General features: G+C 39.1%; 1 protein-coding gene across 2 annotated transcripts in view; it reads left to right on the plus strand.

The window, feature by feature from the left end:
* Positions 1–22,814, plus strand: part of WSCD2 (WSC domain containing 2) — a 478,077-nt gene that overhangs the window by 397,964 nt on the left and 57,299 nt on the right. For both annotated transcript variants that reach the window (XM_077462039.1, XM_077462040.1), the window contains 3 exons: positions 6,001–6,175; positions 13,290–13,454; positions 19,906–20,106. In XM_077462039.1, coding sequence (XP_077318165.1) covers positions 6,001–6,175; positions 13,290–13,454; positions 19,906–20,106 — 541 coding nt within the window. The remainder of the gene's footprint in view (positions 1–6,000; positions 6,176–13,289; positions 13,455–19,905; positions 20,107–22,814) is intronic.

Consider the following 22,814-nt stretch of genomic DNA (forward strand, 5'->3'; position numbering starts at 1 on the left):
CGAATTGGGAAGATAAAACTGAATATGCATTTTTATAACTCTTGTAAAATATGACAGAGATATGAGAGATACAGCTAATCCTCTACCTTGATACTTTTACTGGCTAAACGTTAAATATTTCCAGCCAAATAAACTTTGGTGTCTAGCATGTTTTATCATATTTGAGTTTACAGTTTGCTGGACTGATTTTAAAATGGTCTGCTTTTACTATATTCATTTAATGGGACACAGCATTGAAGTTCTGTATTTATATGTTTCAGTCTGTAGGTTTACCCCAATATGTAGTTCTAATTTGTAAATAATTTTAGATAAAATACGACTACGTATCACTAGTTTAAGTTAGTATCTGTATTTTATACAGTAAAGAATATTTACTTTGCAAAGTGAAAGCCTTGACTATTAAGCAAGGTAAAGCTGTGTTCACCCTTAAAAATCCAATAATGTGTAAGAAAAAAATGTTTTTAAAGAAATATCTGTACATGATTAAATACTGAAAGTTAACAGTTTTACCTTTATGCAACAAGCTAGGTAAACATTTACTTTGAAAATTGAGTTTTGTTTACTTTTTAGTAAACCAAATCCATGGCATCCTAGCAACTTAAACTTCCAACGTTGGATCCCCCTACCCCTATACAGCCGGTGTGTTCAACCTTGCAGGCTAAACTTGGCTTTCTTTTTTTTGTAAACTTTTGTTTATTGAATTTTAAAAGGTATAAAAAAATTTGCAGCATACAAGCTGCCATGTAACAAGCATACAAAATTCAAAGAGAATAAATAAACAAAGAAAGTAAAAATAACCGCACAGGCACAAAAATGTTCAAAAAAAAGTGGATGATGTGGCTTTAAGACCCAGTGCTCTCACCAACAGATATACAGTACGTGCCCAGTGCTAACTGCTTAATTTGGCAGGATCTTCTTAAGCAAACTTACCTGGGTGTTTCAAGCTTAAAGAGTGCCTTTCTCAGATTGCGTGTTCAGATCTTTATATAGAAAGGGCCTGGTATGGATTTTGGGAGGACCCCCATGCAATTTTTTTTTGCGGGTTCTCCTTAATATCCATACGTCTCCCCCAGGGGGCGTACCAAGTCCCACGTGCTGCCGCCCCAGGGATAGCGGACTCTTCTGGTGCGACTTCCCGGCAAGGGGGGAGGGACCATTGCATTTTGGCGGGTTCCTCCCTGTGTCTCCAGGCATGAGCATCTGGGCTGGTACCACTTGCTTAGCAGGAGAACTTTCCCTTGCTGGCGGCGTCCCAGAACCTCCCCAGACGCTGTACTTCATGGCGCATGCGCGGGCCCCGCGGGTGCATGTGATGCACGGACAACACGCCAGTGCGATGAGGTTGCCGTAACTACGGGGCCACTCGTGCTGTTTCGGGACGCCGGGGAGGCCACACGAGGTCTGCCGCTATGGCGACCATGTAGCGTTGGATTAGGATAGGCCAATAGGTGGGCGGGACACACCGGCTGCTGATTTTCTGCACATGTGCAAGTGCTCTATGGCTGCTATAAATATCCCCTACATATGGGGGGGCTACTCAGCCTTATCCTCATATGAAATAAGTTACAAGAACACCCAGCCCTTGGATGGTAGGTACATCTGATTACTTTGACCATTTTTATTGAATATCATTTTAATCTTTTTAAGTGACATCACCTATGTGAAGGTTCAATATATAAATAAATAACACTTATATGCATATTTGATCTATTCATAGTTCGGGGGATTTGCCCTCTTGGACTCTGGATATTAGAGGGTGATTGTATCTACGACCCATCCCGGGCTGGGTCTTTTCTTACAGTCCCCCCCCCCTCCGGGGTCCTTTACTTACGTATATATCCAATTCAGGTAATAATCCACCTAAAGCACCTTTGCTTGTTTAGTGACACATTTGCACTTGATTAGCCACTTTTTCGTGTTTCTCCAGTGCACCCTTCTGTCACCTTCAATACTTTTCACTGTCTTGCTTTACATGCCTCCCCTCACACTAGCCACACACTTCTCACACTTCAGCATTATCACACACACTGGAGCACACACGTATTTGTTTTACTAACACCGTCCTCACTAAGAAATCACTTCACTCTTGGCACACTACACATTTTTTGTTTTTTTCTTTGCATAGGCTTTGTGGGTAAATAATACCTCCCTTGGGCATCTGGGATTATGTGATATCTCTCTGCATGCTGAACACTTATAGGCATGTTCACATACAACATGAACAAGCATTTTTGGGTAATGCAGCTTGGTTGCCTGCTCATCTAACTGGCTGCTGATGCTCGCACTCCCTCCTATGAAGTTCATTGGAGGGGAGTGAAAAGTGTGATCTCTCGTAAGCCGCACCATCAGACTCCGCCTTTGCTTCTCTTCCTGGTGTGCGGTGGCATTTGGGAGCGTTGGGGGCCCCTCGTGGGGGGGAGAGACAAGCGGTCTATCTCTGAGAATTATTTCCACTGTGAATGTTTCTTCCATCTTTTTGGATGTACAATACCGGGTAACTATGCTAGGGTATTGTCTGTTTTAGGGGTGAGCAGCACTCTCCAACCTCTTTGGTAGTGTGTTTTTTTCTGTTGCTCCTGGTTTTAACCCCTTCCTTGCCAATGTCATTTATACAGTAATCAGTGCATTTTTATAGCATTGATCACTGTATAAATGTCACTGGTCCCAAAAAAGTGTCCAAAGTATCCGATCTGTCCACTACAATGTTGCAGTCCTGCTACAAATCACAGATCACCACCATTACTAGTAAAAAAAATAAATAATAATAAAAATGCCATAAATCTACCAATCAATATACGCTAATTGGGATTTTCTTTTTACCAAAAGTATGTAGAATACATATTGGCCAAAACTGAAGAAGATTTTTTTTATTTCTTTGTTTTTTGGATATTTATTATAGAAAAAAGTAAAAAATATTTTTTTTTCCAAAATTGTCACTCTTTTTATGTTTGTTGCTCAAAAAATAAAAACTGCACAGGTGATCAAATACCACCAACAGAATGCTCTATTTTGGGGAAAAAAGGACATCAATTTAGTTTGGGTACAACGTCGTAAGACCACACAATTGCTGGTTAAAGCGATGTAGTGCCCAAAAAATGGCCTGATCAGGAAGTGAGTAAATCCTTCCAAGGCTGAAGTGGTTAAAAAGGCAACATGAGCCTCAAAAGCATACAGCTCCTTATTGGCAAGTTAAAAATCACATTAAACCTTAAAAAAGCCATGGCACTTCATGCACATCAAACACTGCCACTCGGGTATCAGATTTGAACGCACAACCTCAAGCTCTGTATATAGCCCATATATGAACAAAGAGAGGGTGAATTTCCCTAACGGGGGCACAGACGGCAAAATAAACTGACAGGGTTTCTAATCCTTCTCCACTCTATACTTTAAGGCTGGATTCACATCTATGCATTTTTAGTGCTTTTTGCATTTTTCAGATTTACACTAGAGTCCCTTTAACATGGTTTCCTATGGAACACGTTCTGTAGTGCAAATTTGCAAAATGCAAAAAGCACTAAAAATGCATAGGTGTGAATCCAGCCTAAGGCCTCATGCACACTGGATGTTTTTGGACATTTTTACAGCTGCTGTTTTGCAGTTTTTTCCTACAGTCAAACTCTCCAGCATGTTATCCTATGTCTCCATGCACACATAGGCTGTTATCAACAGGGGTGCTTTTTGGCCCCCAAAACTAGTGGGTTCAGCTGTAAAAATGCTCTAATGTTAAACAACACCTAAAAACACAGATAAATACCGTATTTATCGACTTATAACACGCACAGGTGTATAACACGCACATTCATTTTAAGAGGGAAGTTTCAGGAAAAAACTTAAATTTTTGTATTGGCGTATAACACGCACACACTATTTGCACCCGATTTTCATGGTGAAAAAGTGAGTGTTATACGCCAATAAATACAGTACTCAAAAACATGGCTCACTAGTGTTATCTTTAAGGTTTTTGACCCCATTAAATAAAAAAAACACTGAAAAACAATAAATGCTACTGCAAAAACTTTCAAAACTCACTGCAAATATACTGGTGTTTTTATAATGTTATTATAATGTTCAGTGTTCATGAGGCCGAACATAACAATTTAGTTGCATTGCTGGTGTAATGCCCGCCACTGTAATTGTGGCTTGACCATTCAAAATTGTTGGCCTTCAAAATGCTTTTTCACTTCACAATGCATTGCAGCAATTTAATAATAAGATGCACATTTTACCTTGCTTCACCACAGTGCATAAACATGAATTCATCCTTTTGATTTTTTGCTCAGTTATTCATTGCTGTGAGTTACCCATTCAGGAGGGATAATCTGGTGTTGATATGGCACAGGTGAAAATTTCTACTTGTTTTGAAGGCCTAAAATACATATGTGGTATTATCATTATTATCATTATATATCATAATGTGGTATTATTAACATGATTTATATCAAGTGGTTATTTTCAAGTATTATCAAGTGGTATTATCACATACTGTAGCAGGTGATAATGCCATTTGAAATGACGCATGCTGTAACTGTTACTGCTAATACAAGTCAATAGAATTCTGCGACTTTTCTAAACAGACCTTCTACTCTCATCCCCTTCTATTTTTCTGTTGAATTTATGAACAAATATCAGAGGTGGCCAGAAAAGTAAAGGAATTAAAAATCTGTATTATGCTTTATTGTTACCCCTTGCTATCCTACGCCGGGAGATTGGCCTAGTACCTAAATGACATATACTGTACAAGGTCTAAAGGAATTTTTATTTTTTGATTTAAAATCTAAGACCTTTAACCACTTAAATACTGTGCATTTTCACCCCCTTCCTGCCCAGACCAACTTTTAGTTTTCAGCGCTGTTACACTTTGAATGACAATTGCGTGGTCATGCAACACTGTACCCAAATAAAATGTTTGTTTTTTTCCCCACAAATAGATCTTTCTTTTGGTGGTATGTGATCACCTCTGTGTTTTTAGTTTTTTGCGCTATAAACAAAAGAAGAGCGCCAATTTTGAAAAAACACAATATTTTACTTTTTGATATAATAAATATCCCAATTGAAAAATAAAAAATATTTTTTTTTCCCTCAGTTTAGACCAATATGTATTCTACTACATATTTTTGGTAGAAAAAAATCGCAATAAGCGTATATTATATCAGCTATGAATAAGCGCCATGATGGGGTGACTGTACTTGGATTTTAATTGTTTGCCAATAAAGATGCCTTTTTTGATGTCCGGCCATCCAGGAATTCTTTGTCTCCTCAAGCGAATATTGATTGGTTTGTGTCTACAAAATACGGGATAGATTTATGGCATTTATATATATTTTTATTTTTTTACTAGTAATGGCGGTGATCTGCAACGTTTTTTTCATGACTGTGACATTGCGATGGACATATTGGACACTTTTGACACATTTTTGGGACCATTCACATTTATACAGTGATCAGTGTTATAAAATTGCATTGATTACTGTGTAAATGTGACTGACAGGGAAGGGGTTAACACTAGGGGGTGATCGAGGGGTTAATTATGTTTCGTAGAGAGTGATTCTAACTGTAGGGGGTGGGGAGGAGACCAATCAATGTTCCTCTGTACTGGAGGCACACCATCGGTCTCCTCCCATCTGACTGGACCTGTCCTGCTGTGTTCACAGGCAATCACGGGTGCCCGGTGGACATTGCGGCCGCCGGGCAAGCGCACCGGGTCCCGAGCATATTTGATGAAATCCTGGTCTTGAAGATATTTTCAGCATTCATCAAGCTTCTTTTCTGTGTGCAGTAAAACACATTGCATTATACTTAACACCAATACAGCTGCTAAAGCACATATGAAGCTCAGAGTCTATCTAATTTATGTAAAATGGATAAGTTAGCCTGTGATTAAATGCCAATCTGTTTTAACAGAAAATGTCAGAGCTTGAATCACATCAATGGTACCATATGACATTCTGCATTCCTCCTCTATTACACTAACTCACTGTTCTCACTGACTTCCCACAGGAATATCCATTGGCAGTGCTTGCAGGAACAGTCTGTCACTGTGCTTTCCCCACAACTTATTTCACACTTCACGAGCGGGAAGACGAGCAACTGTGTGCTCAGAAATGTACTGGAGAGGAATTTGAGAGCTGTGGCACACCAGATTACTTCGTAGTATATCAAACTCAAGTACAAGGTAGGACTGCAGACATACTCCAGTAAATCATCTCAAATGTAATGATATAATGCCATGATTATACTTGATGACTGAATCGGCTGTGGCACATTACAGCAGCACACCTTTGTAAGGGATATCTTGTAATAATAATAATAATAAGAGTTCTACAAAAATGTTCACTTTCATCTTTTCAGTATAATCTTTTAATTGCAAATGCAAATGTATGAATGCAAAGATAAAAATAGAAATAATCAACCCAACATTAACAAAATAACTAGGAGTATTTAGTGCAATTCATGACATTTGTAGGACAATCAAATCACACACACAAACATCAATCAATATGTGACTAAGTCCAAAAAAAAGTCCTTAAGATAAATGTGGTGCTCAGTGACCCCTCAGAATCATAGGGAAGCCTCAATGCCTGAATAGCATCAGCTCCCCTGTCTGTCAGTCTCAGTGAGTGTCATCCCGGGTCTCATCGCGGCTATCAACACCAAGAAGCGTGAGCGTGACATACACTATGCATTACAGTCCCAATGTTTGACTCACTGCTGTACGGTATGTGTGTCCATTATATCTGGTAAGAGTACCCAACTTCTCATTTGTGAACTCCTTTGAAGTGTCCACAGGCATATGAATGAATGAATGAATGACTTTTATAGCGCTACCTATGCAAACTGAATTGCCTCAGGACGCTTTTGCCACCCGTGTCCATCTGCAGTAAAGAATAGTCCTTTTGCCCCATGGGGTCCCAACACGCTTCCATACACATACACATATTTGGTCAATTTTTCAACAGGATCTAATTAACCTAACAGCATGTCTTTGGAGTGTGGGAGGAAACCCACGCAGGCACAGGGAGAACATGCAAATTCCATGCAGAAATGTACTGAAGAGTAATTTGAGAGCTGTGGCACACTGGATTACTTCATAGTGTATCAAACTCAAGTACAAGGTAGGACTACAGACACATTCCAGAACATGCAAATTCCAGGCAGATGATGTCATGGTCAGGATTTGAACCAGCAACCCTATTGCTGCAAGGTAAACATGCTAACCACTACACCACTTTGCTATCAACCAGTTCATTTGGATTATATGTCAAAAGTCTATCTTGAAACGGGAGAAAAAGAACTTTCACATTTCTCATGTACTCTTATGTGTCTGTGATACCATTCATGACATCATATTGTGTTTCACTAGCAAAATTTGTGTTATATTTATTTACATTTTACAATCCCTTTTTGTGTATGTATTATATTTTTATGAGTGTTGGTTGCTTTTAGTTACCAGTGCTTTTATGTATGTGCACATCACTTTTTAGCCACTTGTTTATATGTCTACACTTACATGATTACATTTTTGGCGCTACACTAATTTTTTGTATATTGGTTTGAACTTTGAGTGTTAGCAGCTATTTATTTTTATTTTTTATATTCTTTATGCCATTTTTCACATCAAATACAAAATCAATAAATATAAACACAACATCATTATTCCGCCAATCTATATATACATACATTTTCTTTCACTTTTTCTCCTTTTCCCCTTTCTCTAAATCTCACCTCTCCTTATTTTTTCCTATTCTTTAGATGTCCAATCACACTATCATCTATTCTAGGGAATTACCTTTTTCTTCACATCTCATATAGGGCAACCCAGTTTCTCCATCCACGGTTTCCACATTTTCTCAAATTCCCTATAATTCCCTCTCTGTGTATATACCGTATATACTCGAGTATAGGCCGACCCGAATATAAGCCGAGGCCCCCAATTTACCCCCCAAAAAACTGGCAAACTTATTGACTCGTGTATAAGCCGAGGGTGAGACATGCCTGTCCATCCCTGTGTGTGTGTCCGTCCATCCCTGTGTGTCCGTCCATCCCTGTGTGTCCGTCCATCCCTGTGTGTCCGTCCATCCATCCCTGTGTGTGTGTGTGTCCATCCATCCATCCCTGTGTGTGTGTGTCTCCATCCATCCATCCATCCATCCCTGTGTGTGTGTGTCTCCATCCATCCATCCGTGTGTGTCTCCATCCATCCATCCATCCCTGTGTGTGTGTGTATCCATCCATCCCTGTGTGTGTGTGTATCCATCCATCCCTGTGTGTGTGTGTGTCTCCATCCGTGTGTGTGTGTGTGTGTGTGTGTGTGTGTGTGTGTGTGTGTGTGTGTGTGTGTGTGTGTGTGTGTGTGTGTGTCCAGCCTACCTGTGTCCCGAGCCTTTGTCCCGAGCCTCCGTCCCGTGCCTTGCCTCCTTGCCTCCGTCCCGTGCCGTGCCTTGCCGCCGTGCCTTGCCTCCGTCCCGTCCCGTCCCGTGCCGCGCCTTGCCTTGCCTCCGTCCCGTGCCCTCTTCGTCGGCGCCTCGGCGGCCATTGTAAAATTCAAAAGCTGCGCCGCCGCCTTCGCCTGTGATAGGCGGAACACTGAATTTCCCAGCAGCCTGTGTTCCGCCTATCACGGACATCGTATCATCCTCGTCCGTAGTACGAGGATGATACGATGTCCGTGATAGGCGGAACACAGGCTGCTGGGAAATTCAGTGTTCCGCCTATCACAGGCGAAGGCGGAGCCGGAGGCGCGGCTTTTGAATTATAGAATGGCCGCTGTCTGTCTGCTCGACACGCTGATCGAGCGGGCAGACAGCGATGACTCGAGTATAAGCCGAAGGGGGCACTTTCAGCCTCAAAAAAGAGGCTGAAAATCTCGGCTTATACTCGAGTATATACGGTACTACTTTTTCATTCCAAACTGTTTCTGTTACTGTACTAATCCATTCTTCTACAGTGGGGGGCGTCCCAGCTTGCCATCTTTGCATTATCATTTTTCTAGCTTGAAAAAGGCATCTCAACACTACTTTAAATGGTCTTAACATGCCCCCATTTCCTTCTCCTAGTCCTAATAAGCATAACCTAGATTCCATTACTAACTTAATTCCATAGGTTTTATTTATAGTGTCAATCACCCCTGTCCAATAACAAAATAATTTTGGACACCTCCACACCATATGCAGTAAATCCCCCGTTTCCTGACATCTGGGGCAATTAGCATCTGTGCTCCATCCAAACTGAAACAGTCTCTTGGGGGTGTAGTATACTCTATGTAACAGCATTAGGGCTGAAATTTTCTGCGTTGGTGAAACCAATGCCATATGCCCTCTCTCTAATACCTTACTCCACAGCTCTTCTGTAATCTCTTCTACATCAACCTCCCATTTTCCCCTACTTTTAAGACTTTCCGCCCCTGTTAACACTCCTTTACAGATATGTGGATATATTTCGGAAACAAATCCCCTCTTCTTGGCCTTAAATAACTTTTGAAGAACTGGGGATTTGTTCCATTGTGGTCCCTGATTACCAAACTGTGCATTCAGGGCATGCCGAATTTGCAAATATTTATAAAATCACTGATTGGGAATTTCAAATTCTGCTCTTAGGGCAGCGAAAGTTTTTAAAGTACTACCCTTATATAGATGGATCACTTTATCTATCCCTTTAATTTCCCACTCTTGGACCTTTCCCATTATGACCATTTCCTGGAGATTACTGTTGTTCCACAATGGGGAAAATTCTGTCAATCATCCTTGACCATTTAACAACTTCAGAGCTTTCCAAACCTTAATAACTAATTTTAACGTTTCTACAGGCAAAATAATTTTCCTCTAATACCTCAACCAGGGTCCTATGGGACGCTGCCATTATCATTAAACTCCCTCCCCCTAGTTCTTCACTACCCCATAGGTGTTGCAATTGTGCAGCCAGAAAAAAACTTAGAGGATGTGGTACCGCCATTTCCCTTCCCTTGTTGGTAGTTGTAATGTCTGAAGACATATTTTTGTTTTTTTGCAGTATTTTCCCCTGCCCAATGTTCGTACTGCTGATTTTATTTGATTCTCTTGTAAGCATATTTTATATCGTTTGTGGGTGTGTTCCCAGATAACATACCAGTATTATGCTATGCAAGTTCCCCCTTTATTTTTTTGCATGGTGCATTTTATGAGCCATCCTAAGAAACAACCATTATAAATCAAGGACAGGAGCTCATCCGGCACTATAAGGAGACATCAGGTCTTTTTCACTGGTGCTGTTCCATGAAGGATTTGATTCCAGGATAGGAGTCCATCTAATAGTGTTTGGAGATGCAAGGCAATTGTATTGCTCCTTTGTGGTGAGTGCATTATCAATGGGGATTACTTGTGCACGAGGTGTCTTTTGGTGATGGTATTCAGGTTTTGAGGCTTCCCTATGATTCTGAGGGGTCACGGAGCACCACATTTATCTTAAGAACTTTTTTGGACTTTGTCACATATTGATTGATGTTTGTGTGTGGGATTTGATTGTCCTATAAATGTCATGCATTGCACTAAATACTCCTAGTTATTTTGTTGGTGCTGTTAATGCTGGGGTGATTATTTTTATCTTTGCATTCTTATCATTTGTTTTATTAACATAATAGCTGCTATAGTGCATTAACTCCATTTATCCGTTTGAGCACTGGGATCAGTGATACTTAATGCTACTGATACTTTTGATAATCTTTTAACTGCATAGCTTGGGCACAGCCTGTGTATGTCTGCAAAATTCCAAATAGACATCTGGAGCCTACACCAAGATGTGACAAGGGATCGACATTGTTCTGTAGGACAATTTTCTCTCATCCTCCCTGGCACATGGATTGGCTAGGTAGATTCTGCATCTAAAGGAATAAATCTATATTGCAGCAATGGAAATCTTTTGAGGGTGGCAGTGCAGCATTAGGTCATTGACTTCAAAAGAGTGCATTTATTATATTAAGTGTAGGCAAAGCCATGAGCTTTTATTACATAAATTAGAAAAGAGCTAAAATATTTACCAATATATTTTTTCGGTCTGCTGGGTTGATTTTAATTCCTGTCCAGAAGACACATTGGGGCTGTAAAGGAAATCTCTCTGGAAGCAAGGGGGTTCCCCTCTTAGAAAGTTTTCATTGGAAGTGACCACGAATACTAGGTCCAATAAAGAGGGTAAATCTACTCAGTGGTGATACAGACAACCAAGAAAAATCTTCCCCATTTCACCCAAAACCAATAAAATAAAGTGGCTATTCACACATTTTAAATTTAAAGTATAAATTTAGATGAAGGGCAGTAATATGTAGAATGAACATTAAATATTTTAGGCTTGGTGTAAGGAGCCTGAACTGTGGAGGAATCTCATGTGCTCCGAAGAGAGAGAGAATGCAGGTTCCCAGAATTCATATCAGAGTGGTGATTCATTGCGTTCAGGTCACCAACCTGATAAATATATATAGCCACATATTAAGAGATGCTATGCATCCCCATAAGTGCTTTTATTTCAGCTAAAATGCACATAGGGAAGAATGAATATTGCAAGTCTAATTTTGTGAAGACTGTGCTGACAATGGTCATTAGGTGTAGCACCTGTAAGAAGAGCTATAACTACAGGAAGCACCTAGGCAAATTTATGACCCAGCAATCACATAATGAGGACTATTACTCACCAAGAGTGAAATTTATGGCTGACATCAACTACCATTACAGTCCTTAGATAGTCAAGTAGATGAGTCCCTTGCAGGAAATGTAAATACAATCACCATTTGTGAATTCCTTTGTGCACTTTGAATACATTTGAACATATCACATATGTGATTGCAGTTACACTGCTTGCACTGCACTACACAGGCCCCACCACCACAAGTTTTTTTCCTAGCATTACAGAATCTAACACAAATGTTACACTATTTTATCGTATAAAGGGTAAAAATAAACTCAGGAAAGAGAATAAAGGAGTTCATACAAATAAAATTAGGGTATTTTTTTTTAAGGTTAAGAAAACTATCTTCATATTTTATTTTGTGTTTATTCCATTTCATTAAGGCACTGAAATCATATTTCTGATACAAAAGCTTATTTTTACCAACTTGGCCCTGCAAACACAACTTAAAGTGTTACTAAACCCAGGACCCTGCATTCACCATATCTTGTCTACCACAGTACACAGAACATGGAAATGCAATTAGTTTAGCAAATATAAACTTCTAAATACATTTTCTCATCAGCAGTATATAGCAGTCTATCAGTGTCTGGCTGAGTACTGGTTAAAGCTTGCAGGAAGAGTTGACTGGCCTGAATGTGCGTAAAGGCAGGTGCCCCAATACTTTTGGTAATGCAGTGTATCTGCTACCTGGTGGCTCAATCACCAGTTGTACAACGTGTTTCTCTTTTTTGTATTGTAAAAGGATTACGTATTATTTGCTCTATGTCAGTGTGTATTGTAACTGCCTTTGCACTGGCAAAAAAATGTTTTTTAAAAAGGAAGAAAGAAATTGTCCAGTAGTTTCATTGAAGCTGTCCCTGTTCTTGCTGATGAAAAATTGCCCTGCCACAGGCCAGTTTGAGGTGATTGATATATTTTTAGGTGGCTTAGGTGCATACAGTTACTATGTTTAGTTCTTTCAAGTTATGCAGCAGCATGCTGTCAACAAAAGGCAAGGTTCAAGAATAAATGGTCAGTAACACGTGAATTTTGCATTTTGAGAACCCCAAAATGAAATAAAAGGTCCAAAAAAATTAAAATCTACCCCTGAAATGAAAGCCAATGTTTGTTTAAAAGGGAAGCCTTGTAGCAAAAAAAATGGCAACACATAACTATACCTTCAGGTGTCTACATATACAGTATTTACTGTATAAATGTATAAATACGTAAATATTAAAAACTGTTAATGAAACTGTAAACAGCCCATTTGCAAAACAGAGTACTTTGTGACATGCTAGTGACAGCATGCCACTGCAGACATTTTCATGCATGTGTAGAAAGCTTCTGATTGAGGCTACAGAGTCGCATTAAGAAAAAATATAATGGAGCATAATGCCATTTACTATAGCATTTCATACTAATGTGGGGAATGTTAAGCAATACATCTAAAATGACTGGGAACAGTTAAATTGTGTGCCTGTGTTACCAGTTCTTGGTAATGCAAATCCAAGCTGAACTTTTTATCTGAAAAAATCTGTTCATCTTACGTAACATTTATTTTTGGTTGTGTAACTGTTAAATTTTTTACTTACATGGACTTCCTGCTAAAGTTGTGAAACTGAAAGATACTATTTATTTTTTACCATGTTTTCCAGATAATCGATGTATGGACCGAAGATTTTTGTCCACTCGTGCTAAACAGCTTATAGCCTTGGCAAGTTTTCCTGGCGCAGGGAATACTTGGGCACGGCATCTCATTGAACTAGCTACTGGCTTCTATACTGGTAGTTATTACTTTGATGGATCCTTGTATAATAAAGGTGGGTTTATGTGTAAATGTATGGAAGTTCTTGAGGTGGCCTCACTTTGCCCTTGCCCAATGGTTTAGATAAGATCAAAACCTCTATTGCCTAAATTGTTGGAACCTACAAATGAAGATTTAAAGTGTTCTATAAACCTTTCCTTGTTTGTGTGAGGTCATCTATATTTTGGCCAATATAGTTTTTCCCATTTTGCAGTTTAGTGTAATAGCTGGCAGAGTTCATATAGCATACAAAGTTTACAAAGCTCATGAATTTACAAGAAAATCACTTTATTTTCAGCTTTCTTTAAAGAATAAGTGTAGGAAAGCAGTTACATATACAATTGAAAAACATACAGTAAGTGTGTGAAGCTACCAAAAGATTTTCCCTTCAGTCCATTTAGTATTGTAATAATTAAACAATTGTACTCTTGCACTGCCACTCCCAGATGACCTGCAAAGAATATGTGTCTGTAGAACTGCTGCTACCACCCTAAAGTGTCCCACACTATTTGACCATTAAAATAAAATATCATTTTAGTGGTGCACTGCTCCTTTAAATAAGTACCATGCCAGTAAAATGTGCATTGCATAAATAAAATATTGGCTATACATATTAAATATATATAAATTACATGCACCCTCCTATATCCAAAATGTAAAAAAAAAAAATATATATATTGGTGCCCCTGGATGACGCAATTTTGTTGCGAAACGCGTAGGGCTGAGCGGTGCGCTACATTCACCTCGGTTTTGTGACGGGTTCCAGGAGAACGAGTCTGTCCGTGTGTGTCCGGCCGGCGCCACGGACTTAAGGCGCTTTTTTCTTTTACACACTTGTAAGTGTATTTTTATATTTTTATCCCAAAATAAAAAGGGTTTTACACTATTTTGAGCTTTATCTTTTCCCTATGGTTTTGATGCCCCTGGCTTTGAGTCTGTTTGGACTACTGAGTTGAGTGTCCGGGAGTGAGTTTTCTTCCCAAGAGCTCCTAAAAGAGCGAAGCCAGGAAGTCACCGAGGAACCCCTTTTACCTTGTGGTTGGAAGTGACGTCCATCCCTATAAAGCCCCGTGTGACCCTCTGTAGTGGGGGGTCATTCATATCCGGTAAGCAGTAAATCTTATCGTGTGTTGGTGGTGGATTGAACATAACTGCTCCCATATTTGGATTTCCAGGAATAGTGTGGTTCCTACCCAGAGGCCTTTTTTTTTTTTTTTTTGTCTCACGTTAACCCCTTCTTGTTCTTTATACGGACTCATTGTTCATACACTGGGTGTTTATACTTTATATGTTTATTTTTATCATAGGTGTATGTCACTGACTCTTATTATACGTGCCCATCAGCATTTGTGGGTTTTTGGGATCAGAAATTTTAATACTTATATGTTTTGTATCACGTATATGTATTTACACATATAGGGTTGCTATACCCTATATAATATCTATTTCAATATTTACTTGCATATTTTGCACTAGCAGTTGGTTGTATTTACTAATATCTATTTCAATATTTATTTTTATATTATTGCACAAATAGTTGGTTGTATTTGCTTTGGTATCCATTTAGCGCGGCTTATGATTTTTCATATATATATATATATATATATATATATATATATATACAAATCAATCAAACAAATATATGGTGCATTTTTTCAGCCATAAATTAATTGAATAAATAAACACCTATGATCAGACAATTTTATTTTGTGCTCATTTATATCATGAAACCAAAACCTTGAAGTCCACAGTATTAGTGTGATCACTCCATAAAATATAGTGCCTAAATCTTCAGTGACAACAGTATATGTAATGTTGTGCTTCAGTGCCAACACTCCAACCCATCACCATAAAAATTCCACCACTAAGTGCAATGCTTGCTCACCTTGATCCTTGACCTACAATAATTGTAGTTCAAAAATGCGTGATTGTACTTGATTGTGCTTTATTCACTGCCTGGCCATTAGTGCCCACTTCACGTTAATGGGACTGAACCTTGCTGCCCCCAATTGCAAATTTTGCTCAAACACAAAATAGGGATACTGTCATTGTGCAACACCTTGTAACATATCCAGCCATTTATTTGTAAAAAAATATGCACTCACAATAATAAAACATAAGTAGGTAGTGTTAATACTGTAAACTAACAAGTCTCTGACCACACTTGCAGTTTGTGTGTCCAAACTGGAAGTAATGTCCCCAGCTCTGCCCAACGTGCTGTGTCAGGGGTCAAGATAGTAGCAAGAAGGAACTGCTGCCCTCAAATCGAGCACAAATAAATATTAAATTAAAGACCTCAATAAATCATAAAAGTGAAAAAAAAACTGACAGGGTCAGCAAATAGTAAACCATTTGTTGCTCATAGAGAATAAATAGTCCTTACATGGGGGATATGGGGGCAAAAGACACACAAGACAATGTAGCCCAACCACTGCAATTCACAGTACAGAATAGCACAGTTTAACACAGATCACCCTAATATCTTCCTATACACTGAACAGATTGTCAGCTCTCCCAACAATTTATGCACACAGATGGCATGGCTAACTTTTTGTAATGAGGAGGCTGACTTATTTGATTCTCCCCATTTTTCGCCCTGCTAAGACCCCTTTCACACATGCAGACTGTATGTCAGTTTTTATCCATCCGTTAGCATATGAAAAATGGACATCAATGCATCTCTATGGAAAAAATTATCCATTTACCTCCGTTTATATCTGCTTCCATCAACATCCATTTTTTTGGAATGGATGAAAGCCCTATTTATCTTCTGTTAAAAAAACTTATCGAACAAAAACAGATGTAAATGGTCAATTTTTGCAGGAAAAAATGGCTCCAGGACTCAAGTGATTAAGGACTCAAGTGGTAATGGATGAAAATCTAATGTAAACTTCATACATTTTTCCCTTTCCCGAGTCTGGCTCGGGTTGGGATTTTACTGACAGGAGCAGTAACCCCAAGCCAGACTCGGGATCGCATCGCTGGATGCAGGGGAGGACACAGTGAGAGTTACTTACCTTGTCCCCTGGATCCAGAGATGTCCTCCGCGCTGTGTGAGCGAGCTGTCCTCCGCTCGATTCACAGTGCCGAATGCCGCCGAGCTCCATTCCCTGCGGCATTACAGCACATGGGAGCGGAGATCGGTGGCAAATTCAAAAAAGTAAAAACACACAAAACACACACAGCACTGTAATCTTACAGATTACAGTACTGTATTAAAAAATACACCCCCCCCCCCTTTGTCTCTAGTGGCCTGTGCAATGCCGTACATGCACTTTTATATTATAAATACTGTTTTTTCTGCCTGGGATTTGGAGATTGTCCATAGCAACCAAAAAGTGTCCCTTTTTCAGTGTTTTAGGATTTGATTACATTATTGAATAATTTTTATTATTCTTTATTATATTATAAACTTTATTATACCCGGGATGTCTGCTAGACTCTGGTTTGAACAGATTTAAGAGAGTTATTCCTAAGTTATTCCTAAGAATTACAAGACTACAATATAAAACGCCAAATTTCCATGCAAAATAATTGTACCGCTTTCAGCACCTAAATCCAGACTGAATCGTTAAACGTCACTGAACTGATCAAAATAATTATCCGCACGTTTGTGCCTAAGTCTGATGACAATTTTTTAAAGGACATGCAGTGCACCATGATTTTTTAAAAGTTCGGAGATAGCATAATTGTACATGAGTTTATCGCCACAGCAAAACCATGGTTGGCAAGCATTCGAACCTAATTTCTATTCATGAGAGACTGTTGCCTATTCTTCACATACTAGCAAGCCTTTGAGTGTCTTTACTGTGTGCTCAGGCCTGTCTCTTAAAACTGTGCTTTAACACCGTTCCTTGCTTTTCCTACCCTCTTGAGACATATTTTGGCACTCTCCTCTGTAGTATTACCTTTTATTTAGATTTTTGAAGGGTCTGTGTAATCCACTGTCCCACAATATTGTCAAAAGAAGGCCTAATCTGCCTTACTGATTTTTCTTATGAACTTCTGAAATTGACTTTTTTTTCTTAGGCCCTCTGTAATCAGTCAACGTCTTTCTGGTTCCCATTTGCCAATATCAGGTGTAATTTTACTTTTGCAAAGGGCACCTTCCAAAATAGCTGTTAATACTGTGAACTCTTTCACTGAACTTGTTTAAAGAAAGACAACCTGGGTCATGCAGAGCTGTACTGATATTATTCCCCTGTAATCAGAAGAGTATGCAGAACAAGTCGTACTCAAGGATATTTACCTGCAATCTTTCCTAGAATCTTTAGCCTTGATTATCACTATTCATTTGGAGCCCTATCCGTCTTCCTCCATCCCACAATGAGTTTATGATTTGAAAGATTTTCATGTAGTTTTCAAATGTCAAGAAGCATTCGATGTGTGTTTCAGCTTTTTTTGCTCATTTGACTAGGCAACAAAGTATCTAGGCAACTATTAGATTAGCCACTACGCTTGTCTGCTGCCTGGCATTACTCAGAAAAACAAATTACACATCCATAATTGATGTAATACAGCTACTTACATCTTATGTTTCCCCTGGCTAGACTCGTTTGCTTAACCACTTCAGCTCTCTTACCTGTATACCCATTATGGACCAGAGCAATTTAAATTTTTTTCAATATGGGTCTGTTCATTTGTTTATTTGGTGATAACTTTGTCATCACTTAAAGTAACAAAGTAATGCAATTTTCAGTTTTTTTTTTTGGGGGGGGGGGGGGTTGGCCTTGTTTTGCAAAAAATATTTTATGTTTGTTTATAAAATCTAAAAACAAAAAGATATACAAAACGGAAATATGATTTTTTTTTCTTTTTTACCCACTGTAGTTTTTTTTTTTTAAACGTAGTTTTACTGTGCATAGTATACATTTTACTATATGATTTGTCCAATTTTTAAGTTACACCAAAATTTTTGAGGGACAAAGTACAGTAAGGTTTTTTTCCCAGTTTTACTTATGTTCTTGTTATGTGACAAAAACAAAACAAAGTTAAATGAAAACAATATCAATAGTAAGAATTTTAAATAAAAAATTTAAGCAGACAACTAATGGCCAAAGGGAGAAGAGGGAGAATGAATTCATTAGGACTGATAAGGGTTTACTAAGGGTTAATAGGGGGTCAAATACATTTTATTTTTATTTTATTGAAAATGGAAATAGTAAAAAAAATACAGTCATTTATAAGGGGGGGGATTGAGCTCCACTGAAAAAAGGGAAGCTCCATTTGTTCCCCCCCCCCCTCCACTGACACATTTGACACCTTTTGGGGGGAGCGGGTACCTGGTTTTGGCACTGCTGGCTGAGTTTGCTGCAATAATCTCAGTCGGAAGTTCCTCCCCCTCCTCCTTTCCCTGCAGCCAGCCTATTCACAGATCACAGCGCACTTCACACATGTGCAGTAGGGAACCAGCTGTTACAAGCGGTTACAAGCTGTTAGAAGTCAGCAGCTACAGTGTTGCCACATTAAAATGTATAATAAAACATTTACAAAAATGTGATGGGTGTTCTCACTTTTATGAGATACTGTATGTACAAAATTATTCATATTGGGGGGTGTTGTTATACCTGGTTTTCTAGAAATTGCTACAAAATGCCTAGATTAGTAAATATATCCAATAATTCAGGTGACAAAGCTCCAACCTCCCAGAAAACCCCAGGTCTGGAGGAGAAAGTTCTAAAGAGCATGAAGTAAATCTGTGATGAAGTCCTCTAATTAACTGTATTGTTTACATTAATACTCACTATTTTAAATATGTACATGAAAACAAATCTGTTATATGTACTACTACAAACATGAACACTCTTTGGCACTGCACAATCTACTAATCAGTCATTCTTATTTAACCCGTTGTCCTTTACTGATGTTGTCAGATTGTACTACAACTGATGAAGGTCCAACTACAGCAACCAGCAATTTTCCATTATTGCTCATTGAGTTAAAGTGGAAGTCCACCTTAGCTCTAAAATCTCTAAATCTACAGGCATCCGCAATCTAAGACTAACCTATCTAGCCCTGTAAAGAAGAAATCGCTATACATACCTTTTTTTAAACCACTCCGGTCCCACGCTAGGTTGTCAGCTGCGGCTTCGCTGTATAGGTCAGTCCAGAGGAGGCAGCCTAAAATGCAAGCCCAATATTAACTCTATGGGTATTGGCACTTCCCATTCATTTCCCCGCCCTTGTTGGTTGTCTCCTCTGCAGAGCTTCCATCATTGAAAAACCAGACTGGAGCGACTTAAAAAAGGTATGTATAGCAATTTCTTCTTTACGGGGCTGGATAGGTTGGTCTTAGATCATGGATGCCTGTAGATTTAGAGATTTTAGTGTTCGAGTGGACTTCCACTTTAATTATGACTGGTTAATAATGAAGAACTAAATTGTTTGTGAGAACAGTATACAACTTTTTATTAGAAGAGTAAATATCTACATGTCAACTGGTTGCTTTTGTTTTATGTACTATGCAGGTTTTAAAGGTGAAAGAGACCACTGGCGTAATGGCCGTACTGTCTGCATTAAGACTCATGAAAGTGGACGGAAAGAAATTGAAGCCTTTGATGCTGCAGTTCTTCTCATCCGTAATCCATACAAGGCACTAATGGCAGAATTTAATAGGAAATATGGTGGACACATTGGATTTGCATCACAGGCTCATTGGAAGGGAAAAGGTAACACATTGTTTCCAAATATACTTAACGGTTTACAGTGACTATAAATAATATATGTATTATACTGTATATCTGCCCAGTTAATTTTTAAAACAGAACAGCTGCAGGTAGTAGGAGCCTATTTTTTGCTCTCATAAAATAGGATTACCGGCAAATGGAGTAATACTTCCTTTCTAGTGTTTTCTTAGCAAATAGCAGGGGTAATCACAATGCTTCATATGTAAGATTTGTATTAGCAGGTTGTGGCCTACTAAAAATACAAAACATGTATATATAAAAAAAAGAGCAGACTTTATGGACCATTTGGTCTTTGTTCTGCTGGAAGTGAAGGTGGCCAAAAAGTTAGAGGGGCTGTTAAATTAGGCAACGGGGGGGGAGGATCCAGAGGTGGAGATAGTCAGCGCGGAACATATTCCAGAGGGTAGTATTGGGGACATTAGTGACAGGTTGACTGAAGCACATAAATCTGAGGTAAATATAGTAACAAGTCCTATTTGTAAAATTGGAACACCCAATAAGAAGACAGTATGGGACCGGTCTATGTGGCACGTTCATCATTGCCAGGAGCCTGGTGGACAATATGGGAGATCTAGAGATACTATTGTAGGAGGAGGATTTATATTTTGTGGGAATTTCAGAGAATTGGTTCAACTGCGCTCATGATTGGCTGGCAACAATTCAAGGGTATTCCCTTTATCGCAAGGATAGAGAGGGTAAAAGGGGGAGGGGTATGCCTGTATATCAAGAATAATGTACAAGTGAATGTGAGAGATGACCTCACTAAGGGACCTAGGGCGGAGGTGGAATCCTTATGGGTAGAGCTCCAAAGGGATGAAACTAAGGGGAAAGTAATACTGGGAGTATGCTATAGGCCCCCTAACCTGAGGGAGGAGAGGGAGACAGATCTCCTTTCACAATTTGGATTATCGGCAAGGATGGGAAGTGTTAGCATAATGAGGGATTTTAATTATCCAGACATAGACTCAGCGAAGGGAACCGCACATTTGTCTAAGGCTCGCGAGTTCCTAAATGTCTTACAGGAAAATTTCATGGGTCAGATGGTAGACACACCAACTAGAAACAAAGTGTTACTAGATCTACTGATTATCAACAATACAGACCTGATCGTGGATGTGGAAATACGGGGCAATTTAGGAAACAGTGATCACAGGTCAATTAGCATCAGTATAAATCGCACAAATAGGAAACATAAGGGAAATACAAAGACACTGAATTTCAAAAGAGCCGACTTCCCTAAACTTGCTAAAAGATAACTGGGATAAAATGCTAGGAACAAAGAACACAGAGGAGAGATGGGTTTGCTTTAAGAGCATATTAAATAAGGGCATTAGCCAGTGCATCCCATTGGAAAATAGATTTAAAAGAGTGACTACAAGCCCTGGGTGGTTTAATTTCAATGTAAAAATGCATATAAAAGCAAAGGAGAAGGCCTTCAAAAAATAGAAGGCTGAGGGATCATTAGCATTCAAACTTTACAAAGAATGCAACAAGAAATGTAGGGGTGCAATTAAGATAGAACATGAAAGACATATAGCGGAGGAGAGCAAGAAAAATCCCAAGAAATTCTTTAAGTATATAAACAGTAAATGAGGGAGGACAGACCATATTGGCCCCATAAAGAACAAGGAAGGGAATCTGGTTACAAAGGATGGTGAGATGGCGAAGGTATTGAATTTATTCTTCTCCTCAGTCTTCACAAAGGAATCGGGGGCTTCAGTAACCATAACTAAAGTGTTTATCCTCATGACATGTAACAGGAAGCACCCTCATGGCTAACAGAGGACAGAATTAGAAATAAACTTGAACAAAATTAACATTAATAAGTCACTGGGACCAGATGGCTTGCAACCGAGGGTCCTTGGGGAACTCAGTCAAGTAATTGCCAGATCATTGTTCCTAATTTTTAATGACAATCTACTGACTGGAATGGTACCAGCTGTTTGGAGAAAAGCCAATATAGCACCAATATTTACAAAAGGGCCAACATACATCCCTGGCATTTACAGACCAGCCAGCCTAACATTAATAATATGAAAACTGTTGGAGGGGAAAATAAGGGACTATATAGAAGATTTTAGTAACGAAAACAGTATCATTACCAGTAATCAGCATGGATTTATTATTATTATTATTATACAGGATTTATATAGCGCCAACAGTTTGTGCAGTGCTTTACAACATGAGGGCAGACAGTACACTTACAATACAAATCAATCCAGGAGGGATCAGAGGGCCCTGCTCATTACAATATAAAAGGGAGGATTCATGAAGAATCATTCTTACCAAACCAATCAATCAATAACCTTCTATGAGGTGGCGAGCTGCCATCTAGCTAGAGAGGCCAGTAGATGTGGTGTATCTGGATTGTGCAAAAGCATTTCATACAGTTCCCCATAAACATTTAGTGTACAAAGTAAGGTCCATTGGCATGGAACATAGGGTGAGTACATGAATTTAAAACTGGCTACAAGGGTGAGTTCAGAGAGTGGTAATAAATGGGGAGTACTCGGAATGGTCAGGGGTGGAAAGTGGGGTCCCCCAGGGTTCTGTCCTGGGACCAGTCCTATTTAATTTGTTCAACGACCTGGAGGATGGGGTAAAAAGTTCAATCTCTGTATTTGCAGATGATACTAGGTTAAACAGGGCAATAACGTCTCTGCAGGATCTGGAAACCTTGCAAGTAGATC

This window comes from Lithobates pipiens, unplaced genomic scaffold (genome assembly GCF_037356315.1).
Source record: "Lithobates pipiens isolate NorthernLeopardFrog02 unplaced genomic scaffold, aLitPip1_a1.2 Scaffold_3, whole genome shotgun sequence".
NCBI lineage: Eukaryota > Metazoa > Chordata > Amphibia > Anura > Ranidae > Lithobates > Lithobates pipiens.